A 16,623-nucleotide genomic window follows, 5' to 3' on the forward strand; every position below is an offset into this window, starting at 1 on the left:
CTGGTAGTAGAGAAGGCTGAGGTTGGACAGATTGTTGTGGGAATGGGAAAGGATGTTGAAATAGCAAGGACTGGTCTACATTCAAGGACTCACCTGGGCAAGCCAGTGCTGTCACAGGCTTCATCATTTAGTGTCTAGAAGACTGCATGTCAATTCAATGCTCGCAGCTGGAAACCATGGATGTACCGTGAGATCAACCCCCTATTGAAGTCTCATCATCATCGGCAGTCACTCGAAACTGGTATGACTGTCGTCAGTTGGGAGGACGCCTGTGCGTGACTTTGTTTAACGTGGGGAGACTGGTGCACAGACAGCCACCGCACGGTTCTGGACAGATCTGGGTCAGGATCCAGTTGTATGGGATCCAGGACGACCGGGGCGGGTACCCTTTTCTGCTGAAAGTCTAGGTCTGAGACATTCAAGTCACTTGAATCTGACCTTTACGGGAAATCTAGGGATGATCTTTGCACACTCCCCACTGGTGCCCACAGACAATACCAAACCAAAGTAGGGGCCCACGATAACTACGCAGACACCCATTAATTGTGGCAAGGCTTGCGTGCTGTTACAGGCAACAACGCAAAGTCGCTGGCGACAGCGCATCCATCTCTGACGCACTCAGCGAATTCTCTGCTGATTGTGAACAGAACACCAGCTCCCTCCACACAAAAAAACACCCCCTTCTATGCTCTGTTAGGTGAAAAGATGACCATGTGAGCAGGGAAAAAGATACAACGATATTCTGAAAGCCTCCTTGAGAAGCTGCAACATCTGCACTGACTCTTGAGAGCCTCTACACCACGAACTTCTCAAAGTAGAGACAAATGTTTGGAATGATGCTGAGAATCTCAAGAGTGTTCCTCGAGATGTAACCACCCACCCTCCCATGATGTTCAAAAGGGAACTGCAGATGCTGGAATATCAAAGGTACACAAAATTGCTGGGGAAACTCAGCGGGTGCAGCAGCATCTATGGAGCGAAGGAAATAGGCGACGTTTCGGGCCGAAACGTCGCCTATTTCCTTCGCTCCATAGATGCTGCTGCACCCGCTGAGTTTCCCCAGCAATTTTGTGTACCACCCTCCCATGATGCCAGGCACGTCCTGCCCAGCTGGGACTAGAGGTTGTAGAGATTACTGGGGGTGTCAGCTGTGATTGAGTACGGTGTAGATGACTATCTGTATCTGCTCAATCATGGAACAACATAGATTACTACAGGTTCTCCCCAGTTACGAATGCATGACCCATGTATAGCTTGCATATACATGTGAGCATTTGGGACACCAGTTGGATGGAGTAGACCGGGTGCAGGCATCTTCTACCTTGTGGGACCTCAGTTCACAGCAACATCAGAAAGACAGAGTTAAACGCCCTGGTTTAACTGCACGTTAAATGACCTGGTATAACTATGTTGAATGGTCTGGTTTATCTACACATTGGATAACCAACAATAGAATCACTATGTGACTCAGGTGTGGCTCAAAAACTGTTGATAATAAAAGGCCAACATATATTAAAATTTGCTCCGGTTAGAATATGTGTGTAAACTGTTGTTCTGTGCAATATAGCATCTCTTATTCAGTGCAAATAATCTCATGCCTGAGGGAAAATATTCAGCCTGAATCCAGAGATCTACAGACAAAACCTCGGCTGTAACATCAGTGATGTACCCAGGTGATGATGTGTTGTTGCTGGCAACACCTTTTACATGGGACATTAAATAAACTAAGATGCACACCTCCAGCTTCAGGCAACTGAACCCTCTTATTAGAGAGCAGTTCTGAGTTTCGATCTACCTCCCTTGAGAGCCTCGGACTATCTTTAGTCAGACTTTACTGGACTTTACCTTGCATTAAAAGTTATTCTCTTTACCATGTACCTGTACACTGTGAATGGTTCGATTGTAATCATGTATAGTCTTTCCTCTGACCGGTTAGCACGCAACAAAAACTTTTCACTCTATACACATGACAATAAACTAAACTAAACTAAACCAAACAGAAATGTTCTTTCTGTTCTACAGCTGCTGGAGAACTGCACAGCCCGCCTGAAGCTGCGATCTGCAGCCAAGTGCCTCTACAGCCCTGACGGAGAGCAGATCACCTCGTGGGAACGAGTCGAACGAGACATGTTGGTGTGCGTCTCTCAAGGGGAGCCGTTCATGACCAGAGCAGGTTGGCCCTATATTGACAAGCAGATGAAAAATTGCCTTAACACACATAGTGCCCCTCAAATTAATGGGCTTTATCGTCCAGAGCAAGGAATAGAAAGCCTGTTTTATGTTGTCTAGCACACTAATTGATAGCCTGTCCACACACAATCTTAATCCAAATACATAACGTGACCTATTGTAAAATTACATTTTTTTTTGTCATAGCACACTTTAATTTTAAACAATTCCTGATCCTAAAAATGAGAAATCAACAGAAACAAAACCACTGATTGTTTCTTTAACACTTGACTTTGCAAGACGTGCGAAAGGTGATGTGGGAGTAGGCTGCTGTTGAAAATCTGCCTTGGGGTTTGGAGATTTGATATGAGTATCTAATGGATTTAAGGTCACACATAGTGGTGTGATTTGGGGTTCATAGTATATTGTCCCCAATCAGTGTTCATCTTATGAATGTACTCTCTTTGTTATTCACCAAGCTCTCCAGAATTAACAAGGCTCATGGAGAGTGTAGAATCAGTCGGGTGCTCCTGTTTCGCCCCCTCATCCCAAAGACATGGGGGATCGATAGGTTAGTTTAGTTTAGATTAACAATGCAGCATGGAAACAGGCCCTTTGGCCCACCAAGTTAATTGGCCATTGTAAAGTGCTCCTAGCGTGTGATTGAGTGGTAGAATCTGGGAGGGGGGGGGGGGGGGAATTGATAACAATATGGAGAGAAAAAACCTGAATTATATTAGTGTAGGATTAGTGTAAATGATGGCTTGGATGATGGGCTATTAGGACATGTGGGCCAAAGGGCCTGGTTCCATGGCTTATCTCATCGGCTTCCTTCTCCTTCCCTCATTTATTTTCCCACATTTTTTTACTCATTTCATCCCTTCTCTCCTCAATCCCTTTCCATTTCACCTTTCCATTTCCAGTGTCCTTTCCTTCACCCCCTCCCTTTCCTCCTCTCTTCTCCTTTCCATTCCCCTCTCCACCCACCCCCCCCTCCCCCCACCCCACTGTTTCTTCTTTAAACCATGATCAGCATTTGCATTCAAACATAACCAATTCATGACAGTGGATGAATCCAACCTCCACATCTATTGTCATCGCAAGGTTAAATATGAATTGCAGTAACACGCTTAGTCTTTTTGCATTGCCTCTCCTTCAAAGAATAATACAAGACTCCTTTGTTCACAAAACATGACATAACTTCTGACAAAGGCAAAGAGAAACTCAGGAGGCAATAACCAGATTTATACTGATTGGCGAAAGAACCAAAGTCAATATGAAGTAAATCTCATCCAGCAAGTGGTTCAAGCTGTGAATATATTGTAATTCTGGAAGGGTAATGGATAGGGATTCAGTTGTAGCTGTTAAAACGAAATTCAATAAGTTCTTGAAAAAAGCACAGTATCTGCCATAGGGTATGCAATTGGACATGTGGGACTGATCTTTGAAAGGGTTGGTGCAGAATTGATAGACCAGGTGGATGCCTCCTGTACTCTCTAGGTTTCTATCATCCTTTAATTCTAAAGAGGCATCATTTTCAACCTGTCTACAGGTTTGTTTTTTTTTGCATCTCTTTTAAACATGCGATTTTCGTGATGTTTTGTCAGGCATTTTAACAGACACGTGAACAAATGCAAGAGGGTGGTGAATCTGTGGAATTTATTGCCGCAGAAGGCTGTGGAGGCCAAGTCAATGGATATTTTGAAGGCAGGGGTTGATAGCTTCTTGATTAGCATGGGCGTCGGGGGTTATGGGGAGAAGGCAGGAGGATGAGGTAGAGTGGGAAAGATAGATCAGCCATGATTGAATGGCGGATAGACGATGGGCCGAATGGCCTAATTCTGCCCCTATCACATGAACATGCAGGGAATGGAGAGATATAAATCATATGCAAGCAATTGGGGTATGTTGAATCTAATAACATGGTCCTGTGCTGTATTGCATGGTCAGAAAAATACAGGTAAACTAATAGAGGTACTATTAAGGAACTGTAGATGCTGGGATCTTGAACAAAACACGAAGTGCTGGAGTAACTCAGCGGGTCAGGCAGCATCAGTGCAGGGGATGGACAGACAACGGTTTGGGCCAGTGCCCTTCTTCAGACAGATTGCATTAGGGGTGAAGAAAGCTGGAAAAGACTTCTAGCCTTTTCACTTCTCGCCTTTGTCACTTGCTCCTCTCATTCTGCCAATAAAACTCTCCTCACCTGTATCCACCTATGACTTGCCAGGCATTTGTCATTTTATTCCTGTAGAAGGGTCCCAACCTGAAACCTTGTCTGTCCATTCCCTCCACCGATGCTGCCCGATCTGCCGAGTTCCTCTGGCACTTTGTATTTTGGCAGTTGAACTAATGGGTATATCTAACTCATTTCCCAACAAAATTGATACAGTGGGTTGGAAAGAACTGAAGATAGACACAAAAAGCTGGAGTTACTCAATGGGTCAAGCAACATCTCTGGAGAGAAGGAACAGGTGACGTTTTGGGTCGAGACCCTTCTTCAGACGTTCTTCTGGGCAAGGGTCCCGAAACGTCACCTATTCCTTTTCTCCAGGGACGCTGCCTGACCCGCTGAGTTACTCCAGCTTTTTGGGTCTAAAAGTGACACAATAGTGGTGAGGAGGTCAAAGCCTTCTGATGAGGTAAGGTGACTAACCTAATTATTGAAAGTATATTTTTATTTTTTAACTTAACCGGTGTGGGCCATTATAATGAAATCCAAGCCTCATAAATGTCTGATCGATGCACAGTCCCTCTGAAAACCATCTTTCCCAAAATAACCTTGACAATTCAAACCGAGAAGGTGTGAAAGGAGGCAGATAATAAGGAAGCAGCGAGTCGGTGAATATTATTGTACAAGACTTAGGTCCGTTATCACCATGGTAATGTCATCTGCTCAATATGTTCTGTGCATGAATGTGATTGCTGTTGTTTTGATGGCTGATAAAGGCGATCTCAATCTCATGAAAACAAAGGATGAACATCCATCAGCATAAGTTTATAAATGTGCAGTGTCAAACACAGAAATAAGTAAGTACCGTGTAAATTCCATTACCTTTTGGCAAGCTTCCAAAATTAATAACAGCATTGCAACACATGCCTTTGGGCAGTGTCGAAGCAGGAGCATAACCTGTATCATCTACGTTGATTACTCTTTGCCAGTTACATACATTTACATTTTAAATTGAATATGTTCACTCGCTCGTAGAGAGCTCAAAGATTTCACTTATCTTCCCTCAATGGCAGTCTGGAGCCTGAAGTCTAACAGCAACCGCATACCTGTCCATCACTCTAAGGCAGCAGTGCAGAGATTTATTCGCGTGGAGGTTAGCTCACCTCCTGACTCTCTAAAGTGTCTCCACATCCACAGGGAGTGTGACTGAGCCCGACTAGATGCTGCTGCAGACAAAATGTGTAGGAAGGAACTGCAGATGCTGGTTTAATCCGAAAGATAGACACAAAATGCTGGAGTAACTCAGCGGGACAGGCAGCATCTCGGGAGAGAAGGACTGACTAATGCTTCGGCTCGAGATCCTTCTTCAGACCTAAGAAGGGTCTCGACACGAATCGTCACCCATTCCTTCTCTCCAGAGATGCTGCCTGTCCCGCTGAGTTACTCCAGCATTTTGTGTCTATCTTAGATGTTGCTGCCACTGAACTCAAGAGCCTCAATGTTATCCAGCTCAGTAAAAGCCTATTAAATTGGCACCCTGGCCATCAGGTTTAGACTGAACCTTTCTTTCCTGTAGGCGGTACATTCATCATGTACAATGTTCAGGTTACACTGCAACAACTCACGAAGATTAACAACAAACTTCCATTTACCAAATGTCTTCCATGAAGAAGATCAAGAGCAGCATCATAGCAATGTTACGCCACGGAACGAGAGACCATTTGGCCCATCTATTCTATGCAAGTTCCCAGTAAAGTAAAATGTAGAAACAAGGAACTACAGATGCTGGATTACAAAGAAAGGACACAATATACTGGTGTAACTCAGTGGGTCAGGCAGCATCACTGGAGAACATGAATAGGTGACCTTTCGGGTCGGAACCCTTCTGACTGGATGTGGATGGGTGGGGGGGGGGGAGGGGTGAGGGGAAGAGAGGCGGGCAGGACAAAGCTTAGCTGGTAATAGGTAGATATAAGTGAGAGGGTGGAGGTTTGGCAGGCAGATGAATGGACAAAGGCCAGAGATGAAAAGACAGAAGGTGGTAAGACAAAAAGATTAAAGAGTTGCGAATTGTGAAGCTAGAGGAAGGAATGTAGATGGAAGGGGAGATGGGTAGACAAATTGGAGGCGGGGGCGGGGTTTGGTTAGTTACCTACAGTGGGATTAGAGAAAACAATGTTCATAACATTGGGTTGTAAGCTACCCTAGCAGAATATAAGGTGCAGTTTCTCCCTTTCGCATGTGGCCTCACTCTGGCAATGGAGAAGGCTAAGGACAGATACGTCAGTATGGGAATGGGAAGAGGAATTAAAGTGGTTAGTAATCGGGAGATCCAGTAGGCCTTGGCGGACTGAGTGCAAATGTTTGGTGAAATAGTCGCCAAGTCTACGCTTGGTCTGGCCAATGTACGGGAGCCCATATTGGAAGCACCGGATGAAGTAGATGAGGTCAGAGGAGGTTCATGTGAACCTCTCTCACCTGGAAAGACTGCTGGATTGCTTGGATGGAGGTGAGGTGTGAGGTACAGGGACAGGTGTTGCATCTCTTGCGGTTGCAGGAAAAAGTACCTGGGGAGGGGCTGGTTTGGGCGGGAAGGGATGAGTGAATCAAGATATTGCAGAGGGAGTGGTCTCTGTGGAAGGTGGAAAGGGGCAGGAGTGGGAAGATGTGACTGGAGGTGGGATTACGTTGGAGGTGACGGAAATGAAAGAGGAGAATGCGGAGGCTGATGGGGCTGATGTTTGCTCATCTCAGCCACAGTAATCAGTGAAGGTTGGGAAGATTTGTTACTAGAAAGGAAGTATATTCAGTGAAGATATAGTTTCTCAGCACTGTAGCATAACAGTACCAGAGAAAGCTTCTCATGTCCAGAATGAGTTAGGTTGGAAAATTGGGGCTGCACCTTAGTTTATGGAATGACCGTTTAGATTGGAAGTATTATATGATTTATGGAATTATGGAAGCAAGCTATTCGGGTCATTTTAACGCGAGTTGGTGTAATGTATTTGCCCCCCAGCCATTTCTTCCTCTCCTTGGGTTTATATCGGATCAGGGACTACAGATTTAACATTTGAGTAGAACATACAGACTGATTGTGTCCAAAATAAATGACTTTCCTTGTGACCAGCGTATAAATGTACCAATTCTCTGCATTAATTCAGCTCCAGCAGTGTCTTGACTTTAAATTCTTACTCTGATCTCAGCATACCAATCCCTGCAAGCAATCCCACGGACCTCCGAGACCCCTGTTCCTCATCAACCTTGGTCCCTTACATGTCCTAGACTTTCTGGAATCCCAGCGGAGGCAGCAGAACAAAGGCCTAAAGCTCTAAAATTCCCTTTCTTGCTGTTACTGTTTCTCTGCATCTCTTTTCACCTTAAAACATAATTCATTGGACCAAACTTTGTTCTTTTTGGGGGGGGGGTGATGATGTGCTCAGTTTGGAGAATGAGGTTGAAGTGCTGAGGCTGTACACTCGTCATGCCTGATCGACAACTGTTTGTTTCTGATTCTTATCAGGAGTTAATGGGCTTCAAAAAGAGTGCTGGATTCAATCATTCACAACCACTCTCTAAACTCTTTGAAACTGCTCTGAAAACAGCTCTAAAAGGAGCAAATCTCAGCTAGGGGTTTCAGTTGCTGATAAAACCTCTGTCCATGCAGGGTTAAAACATTCCATCCTTCCTCAAGACGGTGGCGGACCTACATTTTTGGGGCCCTGAAGCTTGAACTGTTATGGGGGGCCTCTTCGCAACCAGCAAACAAGGTCTGCGTAACCACTGTTAGAATAGAATAGAATGGAATGCCTTTTATTGTCATTCAAACAGCTTGGTTTGAACGAAATTGCATTTTCAACAGTCTTACATTACAAAAAAAAACCAAGACCCACACTTAACACAGTTTACACAAACATCCATCACAGTGAATCCCCAACACCTCCTCACTGTGATGGAAGGCAAAAATCTTAACTCTTCCCTTTGGTCTTCTCCCACGGCCCAGCAGTCCAACTGCAGCATCAAGGCGAACTGGGGCTCCCGATGTTAAAGCCCCCTGCGGGCAATGGTAAGTCCCGGGGCCGTTTAAGCCGCGCCGGGCGAAGTTAGGCCCCGCTCCGAGTTCTTTAAACACCGTGCTTCCAGCGGGAGAAGTTGCTGTTGCGGGAGCTCCGAAAAGCAGTCTCCCACCAGGGACCTGCGAGCTCCCGATGTTCCTGTCCGCCGGGCCTGCAGCCGGAACCTCCGAAGCTCCGAAGTCGGGTCACAGCTACGGTGGGAGGGGCGCTCGCACGCTGATGTTGACGTCAAGCCCGAGCCCCGCCCCCCGCCCGCGGTGGCGGCAGCGGCCGCAGAGCCTCCCCGCGGGAGTGGGAGAGAGGCGGCGATTAGTCAAGGCGGGGTTATGTGTGAGGTGGGAGGTTTAGTCGAGGAGAGGTTTAGTGAGTTGAGGTTTAAGTGTGAGGTGAAGTCTAGTCGAGGCGAGGGGTTTAGTTGAGATGAAAAATCAGATTAATTTCTAGGAAAACAAAAAGATCGGAATTCCGATTTAAATTGGTAGAATATCTGGACTAAAGTCGCTTCTGGGGCCCCTCCGAGTTTAGGGGCCCTGAAGCTTAAACTTCATTAGTTTCATAGTAGATCTGCCCCTGACTCAAGATGCTCCAAAATGAAACGGGAGAAAAACACGAATCAAACAGCCTCACTGCACTTGTGTTATCGAGGAACCAATCTGGTCCAGTGACAATATATAACAACGAGGAAAGCTGGTTGAAAACCAACTCAAATCAACTGTCAGAGACAAGATACTGCAGATGCTGGAACCCTGAGTAAAAATAAGAAGCTGCTGCAGCAACTCCATGGGTCAGGCAGCATCTGTGGAAGGAGGAGGGGAAAAGGACAACTGACATTTCGGTTCGAGACCCTTCCTCTGGACTGAAAATTTTGAATATTTTGCCAGATGGAACCTGTTTTGTTGAATATAAACTTTCCCCTTATTGAAAAAGTGTGCAGAAAATTTGAAATTACAAAATTTAATGGAATTGAAAACAGAGAGCATAATAATCAGTTCTTCTCAATCTTACCCAAGAGGCCTCGAATTTCAGGTAACAAGCAGATCAGACATCTAAAAGCTGCGATGAAGGGGATTTAATTGGATTATATTTTCTATGTCTCCATAAGTTACCCGCTGCCATTGAAAATAAGGTGCACTGCATTGAACTGCACCGGGTAGAAAATTAAGCCCAGAAATTATTTATGTTTTTTTTTTTTCAATCCCATGTGATTTAAAAGTGATCTCATTCTGAGTAAATCACGTTAGCTACCATTGCCAGGTGAAATCATGCCGAATATTAAATTGGACTGAGCACCTCTTGTCACCACTTGCATTAGAGTACCTGGCATTTTCCTGGTGTCAGATGCACATCTAATACCCACACCTACATGGATTGCTTCCCAAAACTCCACACCACGTCTGTTCTGGAATAGCCTCAGGAAAGGTTTAGAAGGATGAAGGTGGACTTCATTGAAACTTACCGTATAGTGAAAGGCCTGGATAGAGTGGATGTGGAGAGGATGTTTCCACCAGTGGGAGAGTTTAGGACCAGAGGCCATAGCCTCAGAGTAAAAGGATGCACCTTTAGAAAAGAGATGATGAGGAATTTCTTTAGTCAGACGGTGGTGAATCTGTGGAATTCATTGCCACAGACGGCTGTGGAGGGCCAAGTCAGTGGATATTTTTAAGGCCGAGATTGATTGATTCTTGATTAGTACGGGTGTCAGGGGTTTCGGGGAAAGGTATGAGATTGGGGTTTGGAGGGAAAGATAGATTAGCCATGATTGAATGGCGGAGTAGACTTGGCCTAATTCTGCTCCTGGAACTTGTGAAAACTAATTCCCAAAACTCAGGAAACCACTGTCTGAGGAGGGTTCTGGCCTATTATTTTTCTCCAGAGTTGTTGCCTGACCTGCTGAGTGGCGTGGTGCAGCGGTGGAAGGTACCGATAGCACCAGGCCATCCACTACATCACCAATACAGTGCTGCCGCCAGGATAAATGGCCTTTAAGGCCAAGATAAGATTTGATATTTTTAAGAATTATATTTAAAAGCTACAACATGGCGCGTGAAATATGGCAACTTATTGTGTACTTTAGTTTAGTTTAAAGATGTGGAAACAGGCCAACTGAGTTCACGCTGACCAGCGATCACCTGTACACTAGCCCTATCCTACACACTAGGGACAATTTACAGAAGCCAATTAACCTACAAACCTGCACTGGAGCACCTGGAGAAAACTCCATGCAGACAGAACCCATAGGCAGGATCGAACCCGGGTCTCTGGCGCTCAAAGGCAGCAACTCTGCCGCTGCGCCACTGTGCCTCCCACTGTACTGTCTCAGTAGAACTCTGCTTTATTTTACATTACAATCACTACACTTTGGACTTTTACTAGACTTTAAAGATATTAACACTCTTTTGTAACCTGTGTGTGATTGTGTATGTACAGTACAGTATGATTTTACTGGATTGCATGCAAAACAAAGCATTTCACCGTGTCTAGCAACATGTGACATAAAGTAGCAATTGAAGTATTGAACTATTATTGGTTGCAACTCCTTTCTTCCATGTTCAGGGTAACACATTCAACACATCTGACGCCTGTGGAAACCTGTAGGCATCAACATTTGCCACAGATTATTGATGCCATTTTGCTGTTTAGTTTAGTTTAGAGATACAGCGCAGAAACAGGCCCTTCGGCCCACTGACCAGCGAACTCCGTACACAAACACTATCCTACGCAGACGAGGGACAATTTACATTTACACCAACCAAATTAACCTACAAACCGGTACGTCTTTGGAGTGTGGGAGGAAACTGAAGATCTCGGACAGAACCCACGCAGGTCACGGAGAGAACATTACAAACTCCGTACACACAGCACCTGTAACGAGGAGCGAACCCGGGTCTCTGGCGCATGTAAGGCGGTAACTCTACCGCCATGCCACCGTGCTGCTAGTTGCTGTTGCAGGTCTGATCATCTCCCGGAGATGACCTCCTGCCCATTGCCTGACGTCTGTAGAAACCCAGAGTTGTCAGCAAGGCCGAGTGTACGCTACCCTTAACTCATTTCTCTCACGCAAAGGTTGCTCTGGGAGGCCTGGTTGTGTTTCCATTTCATGTTTGGGTCCTGCACTGTTCCTTATTTCCTGTTCTGAAATGAAATTTTGGAGTCAACCTTTATCGAGAAAAACATCAACTCGTGAGATTTAATTGCCACGAGCACTTTGAAAGATTTGCTTCTTTAACTGTTATTTCCAAATTCCACAAAATGCTCCAATGGATTAAAGATTGAGTTGCTGAAATGTGTTCCCAATTTAAGAGATGATCCTTCAGGTTTTTAATTCGACAGGAAGAATGTATGGCACTATGAAACACTCAGTGTTTGTTAGGCTGCCCGTTCAAACTTGAAGTATCTTTTGGCACCTTCCATTAGTTTTTACTTTAATGAAAACTATTAAAGGAAAACAGTCGGGCTGTAGCACAGAATTTTTATTAAATTGTTCTTTCATTATTCGCTTACTACTTTCCAGAATTTTAGTTTTTGGTGTGCAACTAATTCCATCACTAGACTTAGTAATTCAGTAACTCAGTAATTCCATCAATAGGCATCCATGGCTCAGCCTGTAATCCTCTCTCCTCTCAATCATAAAGTTGAAGGCCTCCTCTCAAAATTAATTCTAGTTTAGAGGTATAGCATTGAAACAGACCTTACGGCCCACCGGGTCCACAGTATCGATCACACATTCACACTAGTTCTACTGTATGTTATCCCACTGCCTCATCCACTAGGTAGAAACAAGACACTGTGGATGCTGGTTTACCAAGGAAAGACACAAAAGTGCATTGATGTTGATTTATTATTGTCACCTGCACCACGAAACAGTGAAATAACATTGCTATGCGTGCTGTCCAGGTAAATCATACCATACATATGTATAATAAAATCAACATGAATACAACAGATAGTGCAAGAAAGGAAATAAATCAGTGCAGAATATAATTACAGCTGCAGAAAAAGTGCAGATTAAAAAAAGTACAAGGGCCACAATGAGGTAGATTGGAAGAATGGGAATACATCCTCAGCTTATGAGAGGATCGTTCAAGAGTCTGATACCAGCAGGAAAGAAGCTGTTTTTGAATCAGGTTGTACGTGCTGTCAAGGTTTTGTATAATCGGCAAAACAGGGCAGGCAAGAAGAGAGGTTGACCAGGGTGTAAGTGATCCTTGATTATGTTGGTTGCTTTCCCAAGACAGTGTGAAACATAGCTAGAGTGAAGTGTGGTATTACATGGTGATTGTTGTAGCTACTATGCACTTCATTGAAATATAGGTGCATCTTACTGTATGTGTGAGGGCATGGATGCAAAGATATGGATCATGTGCAAGTACAGGAGAGTAGTTCAACTTGGCACCATTATAGGCACAGACATTGTGGACTGAAGGTCATGTTCCTTTACTGTTCTGTTCAATGTTCTAGAAGCATGTGATCCATGATCTGTTTTATAAAGTGCTGATATTGTTCTCATGATCAATTGTACACCTTGATTCACTTGCTTAGTATATTAAAAAAATGACATGCTTTGGAATCAATTTTCAAGGCTTACATCTTGTATCTGATGGATTGGATGGGTCCGTGTTTATTTAAATGCCTTAATATCAGACCGATTGTAAACTTACTAAATCATGCTCAGGTCTTGGAAGGTAACCTGCTTCTCATTGTGATTCTCTCCAGAAGATTTACATTTATTGAATAGCGCTTAGGAATCTTTTTAAATTAAAACGTCTGTCAAAAATGGTATCTCTGGCAATACAAAGCTCCTATGGAACTGCACTGAAATGTGACCACAAGGTCAGCCTGCCTATTGTCAAAGTATTACAATAGGCATGTTGGTAAGGCTACACTTGGTATTATGCTCAGTCCTGGTCACCCTGTTCTAGGAAAGATACCATTAAGTTCGAAAGAGTGCAGAGAAGGTTTACGAGGACATTGCCAGGTCTTGACTGATGAGCTATAGGGAGAGGTTGGTCAGGGCAGGACTTTATTCCTTGAATCCTTGAGATTGAGGGATGATCTTACAGAGGTGTATAAAATCATGAGGGGAATAAATGAGGTAATGCACACAATCTTTTACCCAGGGTTTAAGGTGAGAGGCGAAAGATAATAGGAACCTGAGGGGCAATATTTTCATGCAAAGGTGGTGGGTATATGGAATGAGCTGCCCAAAAAAGTAATTGATCCCGGTACAATAATCCAGGTACAATAATAACATTTAAAGGATTTTTCCACAGATACATGGATTGGAATGGTTTAGAGAGATAAGGGTCAAATGCAGGCAACTGGGACTAGCCTAGATGGTCGGAATGAACAAGTCGGGCCATAAGGCCTGTTTCTACGCTTTGACTATGAGTTAAAGCAGCCATACACCTCACCACCCCCACCTTCCAGCTCATTATATTACAGATTTTTTTTCCTTGTACCATTTTTCACTGCACACTAATTCTCTGCTGGCATATACACAAGTGAGCAAGATTAAATTTCTTGATGTCAGTTTTCCACAATGGTTTATTTGTTAAAGAACCCCCAGCACACAGAGGCAAGGTCTGCAACTCTGGAAAACTATTATTTTAGACATTCTGATATAGATAGTCGAAAATTGGAAGTGGCTGCGCTGATATTTTAGAAGGCCATACAAACTCTGGCACGCATCCCAGTCTGGCTCAGATAAGATCTGCTGCTCTTTTCCTTTTCCTCAGAATTGTAAATAAAAGACCAAAGGACCCTAAAAAGTTTGGAAAAACAAGCTTTTCATTAGACTTGAACATTGCATGCCGTCTGACAGAAGCACACTTACTTGGTTGCGGCAGAAAGTACGGATTTCATTCATGTTGCTCTTTGAAGAAAATTAAAACAGCGAGCTATTTATTAACCATTTGCTACAAAAATGTTTGTCCATTCGGAATCAGGAGGATTTCTTTGACACAATTAGAGCTTGAAAAGTTTGCGCCAAGTTTAGTCACAATTTAGAGAGCAGAATCACGGCAGAAAGTTGTCCACTGACCCTGAGAAAATTGCATCAGACTTAAAGCAAACTAGGCACATCGTGCAGAAATAATGATGAAAAAATGTCCCCTACAATTAGTTTAGTTTAATGTAGTTTAGTTTAGTTTTGGAGATACAGTGCTGAAACAGGCTCTCCAGCACACCAGGTTCGTGCCGACCTGTGATCCCTGTACACTAGCACTGTCCTACACACTACAGATTTTACCAAAGCCAATTAACCTACAAACCTGCACATCTTTGGGATGTAGGAGGAAACCGGAGCACATGGAGAAAACCCAGGTCACAAGGAAAACGTGCAAACTCCACACAGAAAGCCTCCTACTCATTTGCAAATTGTCTTCATACTCTTAGCACCAGAAAGATGGTATAGAAAGAGTATTCAAAACACTCTTGGATCAATTTATTTATTCTCAATCAGCTGGTCGCCATTGGGAAAGGGAAACAGCATGGATTCAGTCGACTCCATCTCTGTTGTAATACTTTGCCAATGATATAAATGTGGATTGTCATTACTCATATGGAATGAGCTGCTTGAGGAAGTAGTTGAGGTGGGTACAATAATAATAATTGAAAGAAATTTGGACAGGTTTATGGATAAGAATCGTTTAGGAGGGATTTGGGCCAAAAACAGGCAAGTGGGACTAGCTTAGTTTGGTTTAGAGATTCAGCACAGAAACAGGCCCTTCGGCCCATCGAGGCTACCCCGATCTACGATCCCCGTATATTAGCACTATCCTACACACTAGGGACAATTTACAATTTTTACTGAAACCAATTAACTTACAAACCTGTACATCTTTGGAGGTGTGGGAGAAAACCCACGTGATCACAGAGAGAACGTACAAACTCCGTAAAGACAGCACCCACAGTCAGGGTCGAACCCAAGTCTCTGGCGCTGTAAGGCAGCAACTCTACCGCTGTGCCACCATGTCCCATTCCCCCCCCCCCCCCCCCCCCAAGATAGGGCATCTTGGTTGGCATGGACAAGTTGGGCCAAAGGGTCTGTTTCTGTGCTGCATGACTCAATGTGGTACGAGAGATTTTCAGTGGCCAAAATACAAAGTGCTGGAGGAACTCAGCGGGTCAGGCAGCATCTTTGGAGAGAATGAACAGGCGACGTTTTACCTCAGTGGGTAAATCTGTATCATGTTCAAAATGATGTCTTATTGTTTAGAAGCGAGAAGCTTATATTGCCGTTTACCCTGAATGCAAATATTGTTCCAAATCAGGTCATCAATGGTCTGTAGACACTTCCATTGTCCGCGTGTCTGATGTATTGGGAAGGTATCTCTATAGTTTGTTATTGATCACCGATTTTTTTCTCTTTCCTGCAGCGAGCCGCCAAAGCGTGGAGATCAGAGCCAATTATGCACGAGTGCAAAAGGAATATGGGCAAGATGCCACCAACATCATTGTTAGACCAAAAATCAGCCTCAACGTACAGGTATGAAACTTAATATTAACCCGGACTCGCACGACAACCGAATCATGATAAAACAGAGCGAGACTCTTCAGAAGGAACATTCTCCATTCACATTCCACAATGCCCAAATCCAGTTGAACTAGCATTTCTGAAGTCGAACATAGAACATGCAAAAGTTCACCACCGCAACCCACAATGTCTGTGCCGAGCACGATTGCAGGTTAAACTAATTACCTCTGCCTATATGTGATCCATATCAAAGAAACGTAGAAAATAGGTGCAGGAGTAGGCCAGTTCAGGTTGAAGACCATCAGAATTCGGAAAGAACATAGAAACATAGAAAAATAAGTGCAGGAGTAGGCCATTCGGCCCTTCGATCCAGCACCACCATTCAATATGATCATGGCTGATTATCCAAAATCAGTACCCCGTTCCTGCTTTTTCCCCATATCCCTTGATTCCTTTAGCCCTAAAAGCTAAATTTAACTCTCTTGTGAAAACATCCCTCCATCCCACTGTATTTCCATGTGCCTATCTAAAAGCCTCTTAAATCCCACGATCGTATCGGCCTCCACCACCACCTTTGCAGTGCATTCCATGCACCCACCACTCTCTGCATAAAAGACTTGCCTCACACACCTCCATTAAACTTTGCCTCTCTCAGTTTAAAGCTCTGCACTCAAGTCTTTGGCATTTCCACCCTGGGAAAAAGGTTCTGAACATCCACTCCACCTGTGCCTGTT

General features: G+C 44.1%; 1 protein-coding gene across 1 annotated transcript in view; it reads left to right on the forward strand.

Moving 5' to 3' along the window:
- Nucleotides 1–16,623, forward strand: part of LOC116984388 (doublecortin domain-containing protein 1-like) — an 86,925-nt gene that overhangs the window by 61,484 nt on the left and 8,818 nt on the right. The window contains exons 17-18 of the mRNA XM_033038545.1: nt 2,023–2,173; nt 15,792–15,901. Of these exons, the coding sequence (XP_032894436.1) occupies nt 2,023–2,173; nt 15,792–15,901 (261 nt within the window). The remainder of the gene's footprint in view (nt 1–2,022; nt 2,174–15,791; nt 15,902–16,623) is intronic.

This window comes from Amblyraja radiata, chromosome 20 (genome assembly GCF_010909765.2).
Source record: "Amblyraja radiata isolate CabotCenter1 chromosome 20, sAmbRad1.1.pri, whole genome shotgun sequence".
Lineage (NCBI taxonomy): Eukaryota > Metazoa > Chordata > Chondrichthyes > Rajiformes > Rajidae > Amblyraja > Amblyraja radiata.